Source organism: Cupressus sempervirens, chromosome 3, assembly GCF_028749045.1.
Source record: "Cupressus sempervirens isolate cs-2001-9-10 chromosome 3, ASM2874904v1, whole genome shotgun sequence".
Classification (NCBI taxonomy): domain Eukaryota; kingdom Viridiplantae; phylum Streptophyta; class Pinopsida; order Cupressales; family Cupressaceae; genus Cupressus; species Cupressus sempervirens.
The window spans coordinates 351740304-351754937 of record NC_143120.1 but is presented as its reverse complement, the minus strand read 5'-3'; the positions used below and the strand labels follow the sequence as shown (position 1 = coordinate 351754937).

General features: G+C 37.2%; 1 protein-coding gene across 1 annotated transcript in view; it reads right to left on the bottom strand.

Moving 5' to 3' along the window:
* Positions 1 to 7817: 7817 nt before the first annotated feature.
* Positions 7818 to 14634, bottom strand: part of LOC149566434 (kinesin-like protein KIN-4A) — a 45521-nt gene continuing 38704 nt past the window's right edge. The window contains exons 18-28 of the mRNA XM_089819788.1: positions 14453 to 14533; positions 11928 to 11999; positions 11748 to 11841; positions 11630 to 11652; positions 11237 to 11334; positions 11097 to 11147; positions 10757 to 10987; positions 10025 to 10154; positions 9756 to 9908; positions 8766 to 9512; positions 7818 to 8649 (exon numbers count right to left, since the gene is read on the bottom strand). Coding sequence (XP_089675914.1) covers positions 8236 to 8649; positions 8766 to 9512; positions 9756 to 9908; positions 10025 to 10154; positions 10757 to 10987; positions 11097 to 11147; positions 11237 to 11334; positions 11630 to 11652; positions 11748 to 11841; positions 11928 to 11999; positions 14453 to 14533 — 2094 coding nt within the window. The 3' untranslated portion in view covers positions 7818 to 8235. The remainder of the gene's footprint in view (positions 8650 to 8765; positions 9513 to 9755; positions 9909 to 10024; positions 10155 to 10756; positions 10988 to 11096; positions 11148 to 11236; positions 11335 to 11629; positions 11653 to 11747; positions 11842 to 11927; positions 12000 to 14452; positions 14534 to 14634) is intronic.

Sequence of the window (14634 nt, the reverse complement as noted above, 5' to 3'; positions counted from 1 at the left end):
GTGTCATGTATGCTCTATGAAGTGTTTTGATCTATTGATTGTTATTGCTTTCCAGTGTTCTTGTGTGAAACTGAGGTGAATAGTGTGACATATCTGATATAACCTTGAGTCTACAATCAGTTGTATTTGGATTGTTTTTCAATCGCTTGTATAGGACTGAGGTAATTAAATGATTTATTTTTGTGATGTCATGTTGTGACATGGATTTGGTTTATGTGTACTTGATTTTGGGATCAGTAATGTTAGGATGATTGTATTGCTGAAATATGTGATTATGATCAATGATTTTCAGTACTTATCAGTTGCTTGTTTAAGAACTAATGTATGGTACATGGTCTTTTATGATCTTCTTGCTTTACTAAGCTTAGGGTAGATTATTTGTATGTCATGTTAGGAAGTGGCTTGCAATGGAGGTCGGAGCCCTAAAGAGGCTGCCTAGATAACCCATTGTTAGTTGTTTTAATAAGTGATAACATTTTATTAAATGGGTTTAAAATGAATTAACAAGATATTGGTACTACATAAAGTCACTAGAGGGCCAAAGGATTAAAAGACTAGTCGGGTAACCTTAGAGCTGACTCGTTACTATGCCTTGTCTATATGAAAGAATACTGATGTCGCATAGAGACACTAGGGGATCGGAATCCAGAGAGGTTGCCAGGGTAACCTTAGAGTTGGCTCATGCGATGACACTTGCCCACTTGCATAGTAGATTTCCTACGTGTCTATGTTGCCTCTGAGTTTAGTTGATACTTGTGTCTTGGTACCCTTTGAGATAGTTTGCTTCCAGGTGATTCTTTGAACCTAGCTGTTGGTTTTGACTTTTGAGTTGTTTATCCTATTTGGAACTTGAGTTTATCTCCTCAATGCATTGGGAGTTGGACCTTTTTGGGTTCCACGAGGTCGGATGGTAGTGCTTTTTCTTATACCATTGAGATCCGACCATCGGATGTCGTTGCTAGATGTGTTTGTGCAGTTGTTCCTTTCTATCCGATCCTATATTGCTATGATGGATGGTTATACTATTAATATATTGTATTTGATTTCATAGATCTTACAATATGACGTAATCTATTGCATGATGTATATTATTTCAGCCCTTCAAACCCTGTGACTTGTACAGTGGATGAAGGTGCATTATGATTATTGCCAAGTGGCATCTTATATGATTGTATATTATGTAATTGGATTTGTACTTGTAATTATTCTTTGATGTGGATTTATTTTATTATTGGATTTAGTGTTAATTAAACTCAAATGTGATCCAACGTCACAGAACTCTAAGAGATGTAATTTATTTTATGGTTTGTGTTTATGTATGTGATTATGCTTCTGCTATATTTTATCTTGTTATTTATTATCTTTCAAAAAGAAATATTTGGCAAACTTAATGAAACTTTAGGTTAATTTCTTTTGGGTTCCCTGGCAGGGCATTATAGCATCATCATATAAGTGAAATGCAACATCCTCATAAACCTACATCTATGCATCAAATTAATCATCGAATCACATTAATTAATGCATCACATGTTAAATCACAAATTAGATAATCAACTCTAATTTTCTTAACCAATGCTTAAACAAGAGTTGACCAAATCAAAGTCCGCTAAATCGCCTAAAAATGTCAACAAGCAAGACGTGACAAAGTCTTCATTGTGATTCCACCAAAATAGTTTTAACAACAATACATTCAAAATAATTTTAAATTTTTTGTATAACTTACATCAAACATCTCAATATTTAACAAAAAAAGTCCAAAAGATTAATCAATGTTAAAAAAATTGTAGAGACCACAATTTCTTCAAATATTCTCTAAATGATATAAAAAATTAATTATTAAAAACTTGAAAAAAAAAATAAAAAATAATAATATCACAAGTTTTAAGAATGTCTACTTTATAGTTTAAACTCTTTAAAAAATTTACCTTAATGTTTCCTCATAGTGTCAAATAAAATCTTCTATCTCTGTATCAAAAGAAAAGTGATGAGCGTACCCTACCGTATAATGCCGGTAAGAACCTCCAAATTCTGCTACTGGCTCTCCATCGCTGAACTGGGAATCAACATATGGCTCCAATCTCTGACTCCGAGTGACTGTAAGTCGGATAGGTCCCTGTGCACTCTGCTCAACAAACCCCTCCTCGAGATCCCTGTGAGGTAGCATAGTAGAAAGGACCCCTATAATCTTCTCAACCAATCTACAAATAACACTAGTATCTTGGATGAGAACACCTTCTGTCACTTTATGCGAGTCCAAATGAACACATGCACTATCCAGCAAATACTCCATGAACGGTTCAGTGCAGTAAAAATTATATGAGGAAACATTAACATACTCCCCTTTACACCACAATTGGTCCTCCTGTAAGGGTGGCGTACTCAACTGTACCACACTATCAACTATCTGAGAAGAATCAATCTAGAAACTTGACTCTACCGGTATCCCGAACTCATTAGAACCAGCTACTACCAAATCCTGAATATGTGTGTCAGCCTCAACAATATGCTCCTTAGTAGCAACTGCGGAAGTGTTCTTACCATCATCCACCTCAATAGTCAAATGAACTAGGTCTGGGGCTGGTTTTGACCGCAAATGTTCCAACTCCACGGTCACCTCTTTTAATTGAAGTTGCGATTTTTGTAGATCTCGCTGTGTGTCCTCTAACGCCTCAGTAGTCGCTATGAGCTCCTGGGAAAGCTCACTCACCTCCTCTTCACGATCCAAGAGTGCCTCATATGCTGTACTCCCCCACTCAACCAGGTGATCACGGTCGGCTACCAGTCGTAAGTAATCCTGCTTCAAAATCCGGACAGCTTCACTCAAGGCATGAATCTCTGCCAAAGGAAAGTAACCACCACTGGACTCATCTGTCATAGCAGTACCCCACCCAGTAACGGCCATTAACTGACGAGCAGTATCAAAATGCTCACAAGCGATAGCAATGTCTCGCTTACTAACTTTCAATTGACTAGTCACATGATGGCTCTGGCTGAACTGTCTCCTACAAACCTCTTCTGGTGCCCTGTCTAAAAGAGTATCTTCAAGGTCACTGGTTTCTAGAGTATTATCATTCATATCTCGCGAATCATCTCCAAAACTCATATCCTCATCCGGAGTGTCAAAATCTGTAGTACTGCTGTTAAACTCCCCTGTTCCCAAAGAATTTGTCAAGGAAGCTGAATCTTCAAAATTGTTCACTTCATTCTCTCGGATGTCATCAAGGCCAAAACGATCTTGGGACTCATCTGTACATGCTTCCAAATATGAAAAATCTTCAACACCTTTTAGCAAGAATGGTTGTCTGCATATATGAACCAAACCCAATACCGGTGTATAAAAACTAATACCAACATCGGTCAAGCTGTTGGCACAAAGAAAGACAACACCGGGTATTCTGCTAATCCAGTCCATGATAGTATTTAAACAATCGCTGCTACCATTAAGTGTTCTCCAGTCAATTGAATCCCAAACGCTGCGGAAACATTCTTGAGTCCATATCCGTAAACAAGGAACAGCTAGTAACTCAAGCAAACTACTTACCTGAGTAATGTGACCAATACCAACTAACTCCTCATATTTGTTTGACATTGTCCTTGTATCCTGGATGTGAATGCAAGATGAACTCGTAGCATTATCAGCAACCTCATATGATCCCTCTTCTGTCAAAAACTGAGTGCAAGATGAACTTAAGCTCAGCTCCATGTCGTGCTCATGCCCATGTTTCTTCCCGTCCTGTAATGCCAATGAAGTATTTGCCCGAGAAACTTGAGTGTCTTCAAGCTTGCAAGAAACCTTGTCAGTTTCCTCCTTCCTTCTCAAGACATCTGAGTAGTCTCTGACAAGTCTAAGAAGATGGTCACGATCTGATAGAAGATGCAAATAGCTCAACTTCATCGTCCCCATTCCCTCTCTAATCGCCTGTAAGTCAACGCAAGAGGACTTTGCCTGATTTCCCCTATGTCTTCTCTGTAACTGAATCATCTGGATGTGATCCTCCAACATGTCCCGCATCTTGTCATGATGAGATAAGGAAGTCACAATACTATCTTCACTTACCTTCAGCTGGCTAGTCCAATCATGTGAAGTACTACCAGTTTCATCCGAAGCATCTAACTGAGCCTGGTACTCTCTCTCAGCAAAATCATGGATACTCAGTGTTTGCTCATCTCTACCTGGTATCTCATCATCAACATCCTTATCATCATCTGAACTCACTTCACTGTAATCATTGACTTTCGGAACCAAACCACCTTGAGTACCTGAGACATCACCCTTGGGAAACCTGTATACAACTGTCTCAATTGAAGTATCAAGTTGACAGTTACTATCCATCAGTGTAATATCCTTCACCACTTCTTCCTGTGACCGAACTGAAGCCTCTGACCGGTTGCACACTTGTTTCTCGAACTCCTCATTAAGGTTCCTAGTAACATCGCCCACTGTATCAGCTAGTGCTTTGCGAGAAGATTTTTCGAATCGAAATCCAGTTGACTTATTTACCTTAGTTGGGTCGGACAACCTGTCATTTAAACAGTGGTGCTTAACCAACAGTTCAGACATGTTATGTCTGATTTTTCTGAGCTCGTCCTGAATGTCTGAATAGTCCTTCTTTCCACAATTCCGACTCTGAATACTGTGTCTATTACTTGTCCAAGATTGTGTCCTTGGAGACTTTGTGCTGTACCTATACATCTTGGTTGAAGTAGAGTGTTGATCACTCATGTAAGTCGGTTCTCACCCCACAGGATGGAAAGAAAACCGCTCTGATACCACTGAAATATCCCCAACAGGATTATTGCTTCTTAGACACCAAAATACTAAAACTTCAATGATTAGGCATTTCGTCAAACAGTTAGCACCCAAGGTTGTTTAACGAACTAGTTACAAACTGATGTCAAGTTCTATCCTTGTAATCAGAGTTGTACTAATATACTATGAGATTTGTCATGAATGGAGTAATTCCTCACATAATTCACCAAGACATTTCAAATGCAAAATATAATCATACCTTTAATGTTCAGGGAGAAAGTCCTATTACAATCAAATGTTTCATTGCTTAACCATGATTCAATAATGGACCTGGACCGTAGCATCATTGTACCTTGCTCCAGAATTTAGCAATGGTTGACATTTCTCAAGCTGCGTTGTCAACTCATTTACCTTATTGCAATATCATTTGAAAACTCTCATAGCCAGTATTGTTTGTGGTATTACATGATACCATGTCACATCAACCACTGAGCTTATTCCCAGTCAAGAACAACATATCCGAATGTTGATCTCGAACTCCTCCTTCCACTGCATCTGCCAAGTTCTCAATCAGATGAAGCAGGAGTTGATTCAAACCTGAACATGTGATAGCTCTCAACTTCTTATCTCTGTCTCACGCATTTACCAATATGGGGATCGCGGGTATCTGAGGTTCACCAGTCTCGATTTCGTCCTTCTTCTATTATACTGGTCATAATTTTGAAAAATTACGATGTTCCCTGAGTAATGCCCGTTCTAAGTTCGCTACTGGCCGGGGTCAAGAAACACAGGGGCAAATGTAGATGGAGTCGTCCGTCCTTAATGTTGTCTCTGCAACTAATCCGCATGCGACTTCTTATTAATCAACTCGCTGTGATTAATGGTCTTCAATCCGAGTTTGACGCGAATGAGTTTCCCCTGTGGTGTGTGCTGGAGGAAAGCGTATCAACTTCGCGATCTGCCCTTGCATGTTTGCCAAATCTAAGCTGGCATAGATTCCAAAGAAACCGTGAGTCCTTCAAACCGTATATCCCTCTACCGTGACTGGCCTTGATTCCAATTTATTATAACTCTGAATCATTCACTCAAGTTCACTTGCGTGTGCTTATTATGTCTTCCGCAAAATACACCTTCTTGTCCTATTGTTCCGCTTCAAAGCCTGCACAATATTGGTTGTTGTCGATGATGTGTCAATTGATGATAGAATATTAAGATCTGCTGTAGGATGTTCGGCTAGGGAGTTTGCTGGAGGGTCTTAGGAATTCGCAAGAGATGAAAGATTATATCAGCTCCCACCTGTTGTAGGATTTGCTCCCGGTAGCTAAACTTGCATATAATTTAGACCCTAATGGTTCCAGCTGGCTCCTGTGATCTTGCTCCAAGGATGATGCGTCCCAATTATTACTGCTGATGGAAATATATACACTTCCAGCCGTCGCTAATAAGGATGGATCCTCTTCCTCAATCTTGGCTGACAAAGAACAAAGGCGACTCTATACTGCAGCTATCTTTATCCTACAAATAATTCACACAATGTTCCTATGAAATGACTGTAACGTCACCTCCAATCTGCAATAATTCAGATGATATTTCACACCCTCAAAATTGCGCACCTATTGAGAGTTATCGTTCTCAATGGCCAACTGTGACGATTGCGAAAACCCTAGGTTCCACAATGCACCTGTGATTGAATCACAATCTGAAACCAAAAAGAAGATAAACAACTGCTTGATTCGAATAGAGCCCCGAGGTGCCTATTTATTCTTTTCTCTCCACCTTCTCCAGAGACTTCTAGAACATTTTGATCTTATCTCTTAAGTGACTTTATTAAATATTTTATAATCCAAGTCACTTTATTAAATTAATTAAATATAAAGTTATCTTTTAATATTTATTTATTTAATAACTTTATAAGTAATTAACTTAATATCATTTATTTATTTAATTAAAATGATTAATTAGTCGTCCTCATAAAATATTCATTATTTTGGACAACCAAGTTAATCAATTTAATTAAATCGAACTGTCACCAAAAAATGGGGACATGACACTTGCACAAAAATAAACTAATAAACTAATCCAATGAGAACATACTGTAACCTAGGAACGATATACTAATTCCTAGCTCCCAATATACCCTATAACGATGATTATGTTCACAAGTTGATGCTTACTCGTAACCTATGCACACTTTATAAAGTTTAAGGACTTGATATTATTAAACTGGTCACTTTTCTTTCTTATATTTTAACAGATGAAGAATAGTACTGTAGGACTCTGTTATATGGTAACCGATCATTTCTTTCTTATACGATATTAAACCAGATGAAGACGGGTGAAGTACGATTCTGTTTTTCCTCAAGTTAATCAGAATTTAAACGTTACAAGTCTTGTGATGTTTGGTGTTTAAATATGCATATTGTTGTTTTAACTTTTATGACACAACAAAAATAAATGATCGCACAATGCCACAAAATCATTTTGATTGGTCAAATTAAGATTGTTACAACTATTTGAGTGCATTTTCTGCAGTAATGACACTTCTCTGCATCAACTTTTTGATAAAACAAAACTGCTCAAAACGGCTGGTTTTCCGAAACAGATTCATAACAGGAGGGCTGAGAACAATGTATGTCATTGATTCGTGGTCTCAAGACTGTTCGGAATTGTCGACGTCATTGAAATACTTCCATTCAGCTCTATTTCAAGATTTATGCTATGCCCTTACCTCTAGGGCACCCCAAATGTTATGTGTGGAAGGTAACTTTTATACTAGAAAGTGTTTCGTGGCTCTCTTAGGTTATACCATTCACATTCTCAAATGTTGGAATACCTTTGGTGAAGTTTCTATTTAAATAATTCTTAGTCGTTTGTTCTATGATTATACACCTTGATGACGTATCTATCATACTGTTCATTCAATTTGGCTCAAAATATGTTACACTACTTTCACCATATGAAACAGCATTCAGTGATCATCTTTTAATTTACTATTTCTATCCAACAATCGAAAGTGAATATATACATTACAAAATTTTAACACTAAATAGCTTAACAAGTCCACAGCGAAAAAAATACTTCCACAATATTGCAATAGAAAAACAGTTGATTAGGAATACAGTCCACTGTTTCTCTGCCAACTTCCTGATACAATACTAGCTCATAATCATCCAATTTGAAACCAGGGAACTTGGTCTCTATTATGTACACCATACAACTGCAGTACAACCAATTTTGGGAAAAAATGCCATGATTGTGTACGATGAGTAAGAGCATCTCAAATAGTCAAGTCAAATTGTAAAGAGAGGTCTGCACATAGATCATTCTCCTTGACATATATCAAATAGTCTAAGCCACGGGCCCTCTTTTACCAACATAAATCATCCTCCTCGACAGGAACGGTTGGCAAGCTATGTACAGCGCAGTCTTGCAGAAAACACTGTAGGTTGAAACCACAGAAAAAAAAAAGACCAAAACTGAATAAGTTATTTGGATCTCAAATTCTCTTTTCCATTCATCCCTCGACCACATTTTCCCGGACTTCCAGGACCATTTGCAGTACCACCACTTTCTTCTGAAGCACTGGTATTTCGTGTTTTTAAAGGACTTGTCATGGCACTTGCACCTTTGTGCATGCTCCTTGGCAATTTTAGAGAAATAGTTGATTCTTGAACAGAGGTATTCGATGCTTCCTCTGCAGTATGTGAGATGGGCCTTGCAGACAAAGATGTGTTACTAGCCAAGGAGGTAGCAGGAGTATCTAACTTTGTATTTGTTGTTGCCATTGTATCTTTGACCTGGGCATTAGATTGAGGTGCAACTTCCACTATCTGAATCTGTGGTTTCTTCCATTTTTTCCGTTGGTTGGCCTTAGAATTAGCTTGATCTTGAGATGCAACCTGGTATGAGAAAAAGGGCAGTGTAATTAATATATAATGAAAGTAACTACAATATGATATCCAAACCAAAAAACATAACTAAGGAACAGAAGAGTAAATACAAAATGCAGGCATACGTTAGTGTTGCCAATATCAGTTAACGGTTTACGGTGGCCAACATTCTGTTCTTGTGCCACTTCCTGATCTCTATTTGAATCAGCATGTACCTCCTGCCTTGAAAGTGATTCTTTTAATGCATTCTCTAGCAATGATGCTCCATGCACAGCAAGAGCCTTGGTTTCAGTCAAGCCATCTCCAATGTTGTTGTCAGCCCTCTTGATCTCATCCTTTCCATGGTTTTGTTGCTGCACCTTGCTCACTCCAAGAATCTCCACAGATTCTGCTACTTCCATATCATTCATAGTCAGTGGCTCCACTTCCATCTCCATATTTTCCCTGTTTGCACACTTGTTAAGCTTGCATCCACACCTAGGCCCACAGAAACTACCGGCAGCCTTGCATCCACACTTCATAGTCTTACAACCTGAGACACGACTACATGTGCAGCAACCCTCAGCATCTGATTTTGATTTAATTTCATTTTCCCCACACACAGTGTCACCCTGGGAACGCCCCAAAGATCCATTATCCTGCAAATCACTTCCTACACTGCCACTTGACTTCCTGTCTAATGGTTTAGACCCTTTTAGCCCCATAAAGACCTTGTTCTTCTTCATTGTTGCATGCTCTTCTTCTAAATCTTCAGCCCAATCCACATCCTCGTCATCAGATTGATCATCACTTGAGGTGTCCATATCTTCCTGCTCTAACATGTCAATCTCATCGATGGGTGGAAAGCTGTACATCTGGGAAATGCGTGAAGCCTATGCGGATAAATAGATAGCAAAAAGAAAGCTCGTTAGTGTGTTATGATAGAGAAATACTCAAAAGCAAAATACAAAAGGCATATACAAAAAATGTACTCAAAGCAATTTTTACTGCACCATGCTTGCTTTATGATTATACATATAAAGTATTTTAATTGTCCAAAATTTGCATATTTGGAAGATAATTAAAAATGCACAGCAAAAATAACTGAGAGAAAATTATCGCTCTGGTAGACATGCCTTGCGTAAATCATAAGGGAAACTCTCGTTCCACGTGTTTGAAATGTCAACAACAGATGCTTGGTTTTGTGGCTGTTTTGATGCAAAATGTCCCTCTGGTTGGGATGAAACAAAATTCAAATTGTTTGGATGTTTGTGAGTACCTAAGCTAACCTGTCAAATAATTAGAAAATATTAGCAAAGAGATGCCAGCAAAAACATCTCTTGAAATGTATAACAATGCTCAATCCAATTAGCAAGAATGGTGTAGCCTATAAATCAAAATCTACCTGCTCCTTTGACCGCAATTTCTTCTCTAGTTCCTCCCTTTGAGCATCACTCTGTCTTAATGCAGAGCTAAGCTTGTGCAAATTTATTTTCATCTCCCGAGTCTCTAGTTCTTTGTCTTGTAACTGGCACCTGTGAAGCCATCATCCCAGTCAGTAAATTAAATAATATATTGATTAAAAACTCCACACTTATCTCCAAAAGAAATATTCCAACTGTCAGTAAACCCATCAACCAGGTCACTAAATTAAAATAGTATGCTATTTAAAAACAACAAAATATTATCTCCAAAAAAGAGTCAAACTGTCGGTAAATTCATCAACCTAGCCAGTAAATTAAAATAATATGTTATTTAAACCAACACAATGTTATCTCCAAAAAAATGTTCAAACTGTTAGTAAACCCATCAACCCAATCAAAAATATAGTATTTAAAACCAACACAATATTATCTCAAAAAAAATTCAAAGGTTCATAAACCCATCAACCCAATAAAAGAATATAATAATAATAATATATTATAAACCAATACAATATTATCTCCACCAAATATTCAAACTGTCAGTAAACTCATCAATCCAATAACAAAAACGACGCAGCATTGTCCACAAATGTCTTATCCTTGTAATTCTTCAAAAATGAATATAACAGTGAGAAATGTACAAACACATTCAATGGTCAGCATATAATATTATAGATAAAAACTGAATGGGTGATCAATAAATAATAAAATACCTTAAACTAGCTGCCATGTTGAACAGATAACTGAGTAAAACTTTTGCATCACCCATTGATCTCAACTGATTCCAACGACCTCGCCCACCAATAAAAGTGCGCTCACGTTCTTCTGCTTCAGACAGTTGGGATGCCATGTTCACAAGGACTGCAGAACTATTGTTCAGCATCTCTTCAAGAACTTTCATCCTCGCCTCTCTTGCACGTGGAGAGGCTGAAGGAGTACCACCACTGCAATACCCGCAGCGGTAAACACACAAGTATAACAATAAATTTATAAAATATAAAAGAAATTGATGCTACCTGGACATAATGAACAGATAATTACAAAACATCGCACCTTTCATTTGCTTGCTGTAGTTTAGCTAGCTCTTTTGCCATTTCAGCTCTCCTGTATCAAAACCAGTATTGTCATGCATTAATAAATCATACAAGCATGTGGTGATTTAAGGAGGGGTCATTTGGCTATTTGGCTCTTACGATTGAGTTTGCTTTTCATACTCGGAGCGAACTTCATGTACACGAACAACAACTTCTAGCTCTTGTTCAATGGAATGCTGCAGGGCTTTCCCATTTGTCTGGAACACAGTAACCATGTTCATTGCAAAACAATATACAATACAATAGGTTTAACATAAAATATACTAGAGCAAATTGTCCCTAAGAATGCTGAACTTCAGAAAGAATTGTCGATTTAATACATGTAGCCAAAAAAGAAGAAGATTCAAGATTTAGCATCTGTGGTCTGGAATTGTATAATGCTTTTTTCATCATAATAGTACCTTTAGTACAAGTCAGGAGTATCATCAGAACTAGTCTAACAAATTTGATGTCTAAAACAAACTCATAACAGCAAAATCTGTTCAAAATTACCTGACCACTCCCACTAGCACCTCCTGCAGAAAACAAATCAAATTTGTTAAACAAAAGTTATTCAAATTATCTCCTACTTATCAAAAGTTATTCCATCAATGCAAATAACAGTCTTTACCAGTGGCATCACGTGATGAAACTTTGCGAGCTTCCAGGATCTCTTTTAGCCTCTTAGTAACCATGGCAGCCTCTTCAGTTTTCCTTTGAAGAACCTTCCAATGTGATAAATAGAGATTAGAATTTATTAACATAGATTTGTTGTTTATAAATATAAAAATTTAAATTGGTTTATCCTTACCATCTTTTGCCGTTGGTGTAATGCTTGGAGTTTATGCATCTCATATTCATTTCTCCTCCCTTCTTTTTTAAGCTATTCAAAGCAAGCAACAAACATTTTTTCATATGCCATCTTAAGTTGGAATTATAACCTCTTTGATATTATAATAAAGATTGAAAAAAGGTTCTTTAAATTTACAAAACATGAACTGCAGCATGCACAAGCACAAACTATTAGCCATCATGGTGACCTCTTAAGGTCTCTTGCTCATCAGCATCAAAAGACACAGTTTGTTTATAATCGAAGTAACAAGAAACGGAATTAGCAAGGCCAGATCCAATCGGGAATTGGCCATGAATCGGAATCAAATCGACAAATTTAAAAAATCCTTGAAATTTAGTAACTTATTTCATAAACCCTTTATCCCTGATTTGATTCACCAGTTCACAAAAAATCGTTTGGCTTGAATCGAATCACCGAATCGCGTGAATCACTGTAATTCTCGTTACTATGTTTATAATACATTCTAATGACATGCACAGTGGGTCAGCTTCCTGTGGAATGAATCTATTTGATGTTGAAAGCGGCTCAGTGTAAAATACACCATCATATCACCTTCTACTCCAGAAGGAAATTATTGTACTGAGATTTTAAGAATAATGTAAAGATTAACATGTTTTCTAGACAAGCACAAACTCATGTCTTTTGGAGTAACATGATCGACATAATCCTTCAGCACAAATTTCAACTCTGGGTCTTCTTTTATTCATTTTCAGTAATTATTTTTCTAGGTAAATAATGAATCTTTGTGTGTCTAATACCAAACAAAATCAGGAAAAGGAGAATCTTTTGTGCCTGTATTACAGGTTGGTTTGCTGGTACATACTATGGACAATGCATGTATTTGATTTTTAAAGCAATTGGTATCAAAGATAAGTTGGTTCCTTGAGTTGCGTGTGAGTTGAATGTACTTGTGTGTTATTTCTGCATGGGTTGCATATTCTTGCATATTAATCCAAAGCCTAGATTTGGGCTATACAAGACTCTCATTATAATATTAAATCTTAATCCTTATTCGGGTTGCATATTCTTGCATATTAATCCAAAGCCTAGATTTGGGCTATACAAGACTCTCATTATAATATTAAATTTTAATCCTTATTCAAATGGTATTCTTACAGTTGATCACGTTTAAGGGAACAATATGGAAAGCACTTGCAAGATGGAGAAGGTTTTGTTGACTTGCATGTGAGCTGCATTTACTGGAATGTTAATTCGTGTGGGTGTTTATTGGAAACCTAGCTTTGGTTATAGGACAGCTATCTCATTATGATAATAATCCTTTGGAATTCGTATAAGTTGCTGGTATGGATACGGGCATGAGAATCCGGTATGTGGATATGAGCAACAACAAAAAAACGGGTTTGGGTACATGGTGTGTGTAAGTATATATGTATAATCATAATTTATAAATTTGAAGAAATATACATCTCAATGTTATTGTTTATTCCTATCCTTGTTAAAGCTGCTTTCTTGAATAGGACCTTAATTAGAAAGGCCCAATTAAGGTCCTATTCCAATATCAAGATGAGTATATTTTAAAGAAATGTGCCAGGGGTGTGGCTGCTTTTAGAAACGGGATGTGCCAAGTTTTTTATTAATTTCTACTTCTCAAATCTTCACACATGGATACTTGGCTTTCACTACTACTGCTATTGTAGAATACCAGTTTCTAGGACAATGAATCTTTTCATTTTGTATAGTGTAAGTGTATGCAGGGAAGCCGTTGTTTGGGACCAGGTTTCTCATTTGTTTTATATCTTTTTAAATTCTTATAATTTGCTCTTATCACATCCCTCAATCTGTTAGGGAAGATGTTGTTGCAATAATCATTTTTTCTATTCAGACATGCTATAAATTGGATGTGATTCCTGAAATATTTAGCTTTTAAATTAACATCTGATCTTTAAAATATTTATTTCCTCCCTCATTGATAGAGTTTATGCTTGAGAGTACGACCCCGGTATGACCAGATGCACACAGGGTACACCCCTAGTGCCCCGGGGCACTCTGAGTACACATGTGCATACCCACAATGCACCCGCACCCCTAGGGTGCTCCAACAGCATACTGGAGAGCATAACCGTACCTAGGTGAACCTAAAAGGGGTACTTCTGCATACCCATCAATTGAGTTCATCATGTTTTAAGCCAACAATATGGCAAGCAACTGTAGGATGGATAAGGAGTGGCATCTTAGACTTTGTCATTTGGATGCATGTGGCTTCTTTTGAACATGGAGCTCTACCATGGGATCTATGTACATTCATACTGCAGTCCCTACTTTTGACCCTCTAATCACATTTAAAATCATCGATTAATTGCCAACTATTTGGGGTACATATGTCAGGTACTTGATTTTATACCCTGGTGTTGGAATGCATTGTATGATTAGGCATCAAATGCATGTACAAATGATGTGTCTCTCTAGGTCAAACAAAGAATTGGCAAAGTATGAAAGAAATCAATAAACCATCTCACAAATACCTGAAGAAGTTCCTTCTCACGAGAAGCTTTCCAAAACCGGAACTGCTCAGATTCTTGCTTCATTTTATGTTGCAGTTGTACCTTACCAATTATTAAAATAAAAAAAATGAACAGTTAATCTTACATCTAGAAAGTTTTGAAAATAAAAAGCATGCTGCCCTCAATTAACAAGTTAGAAGTAT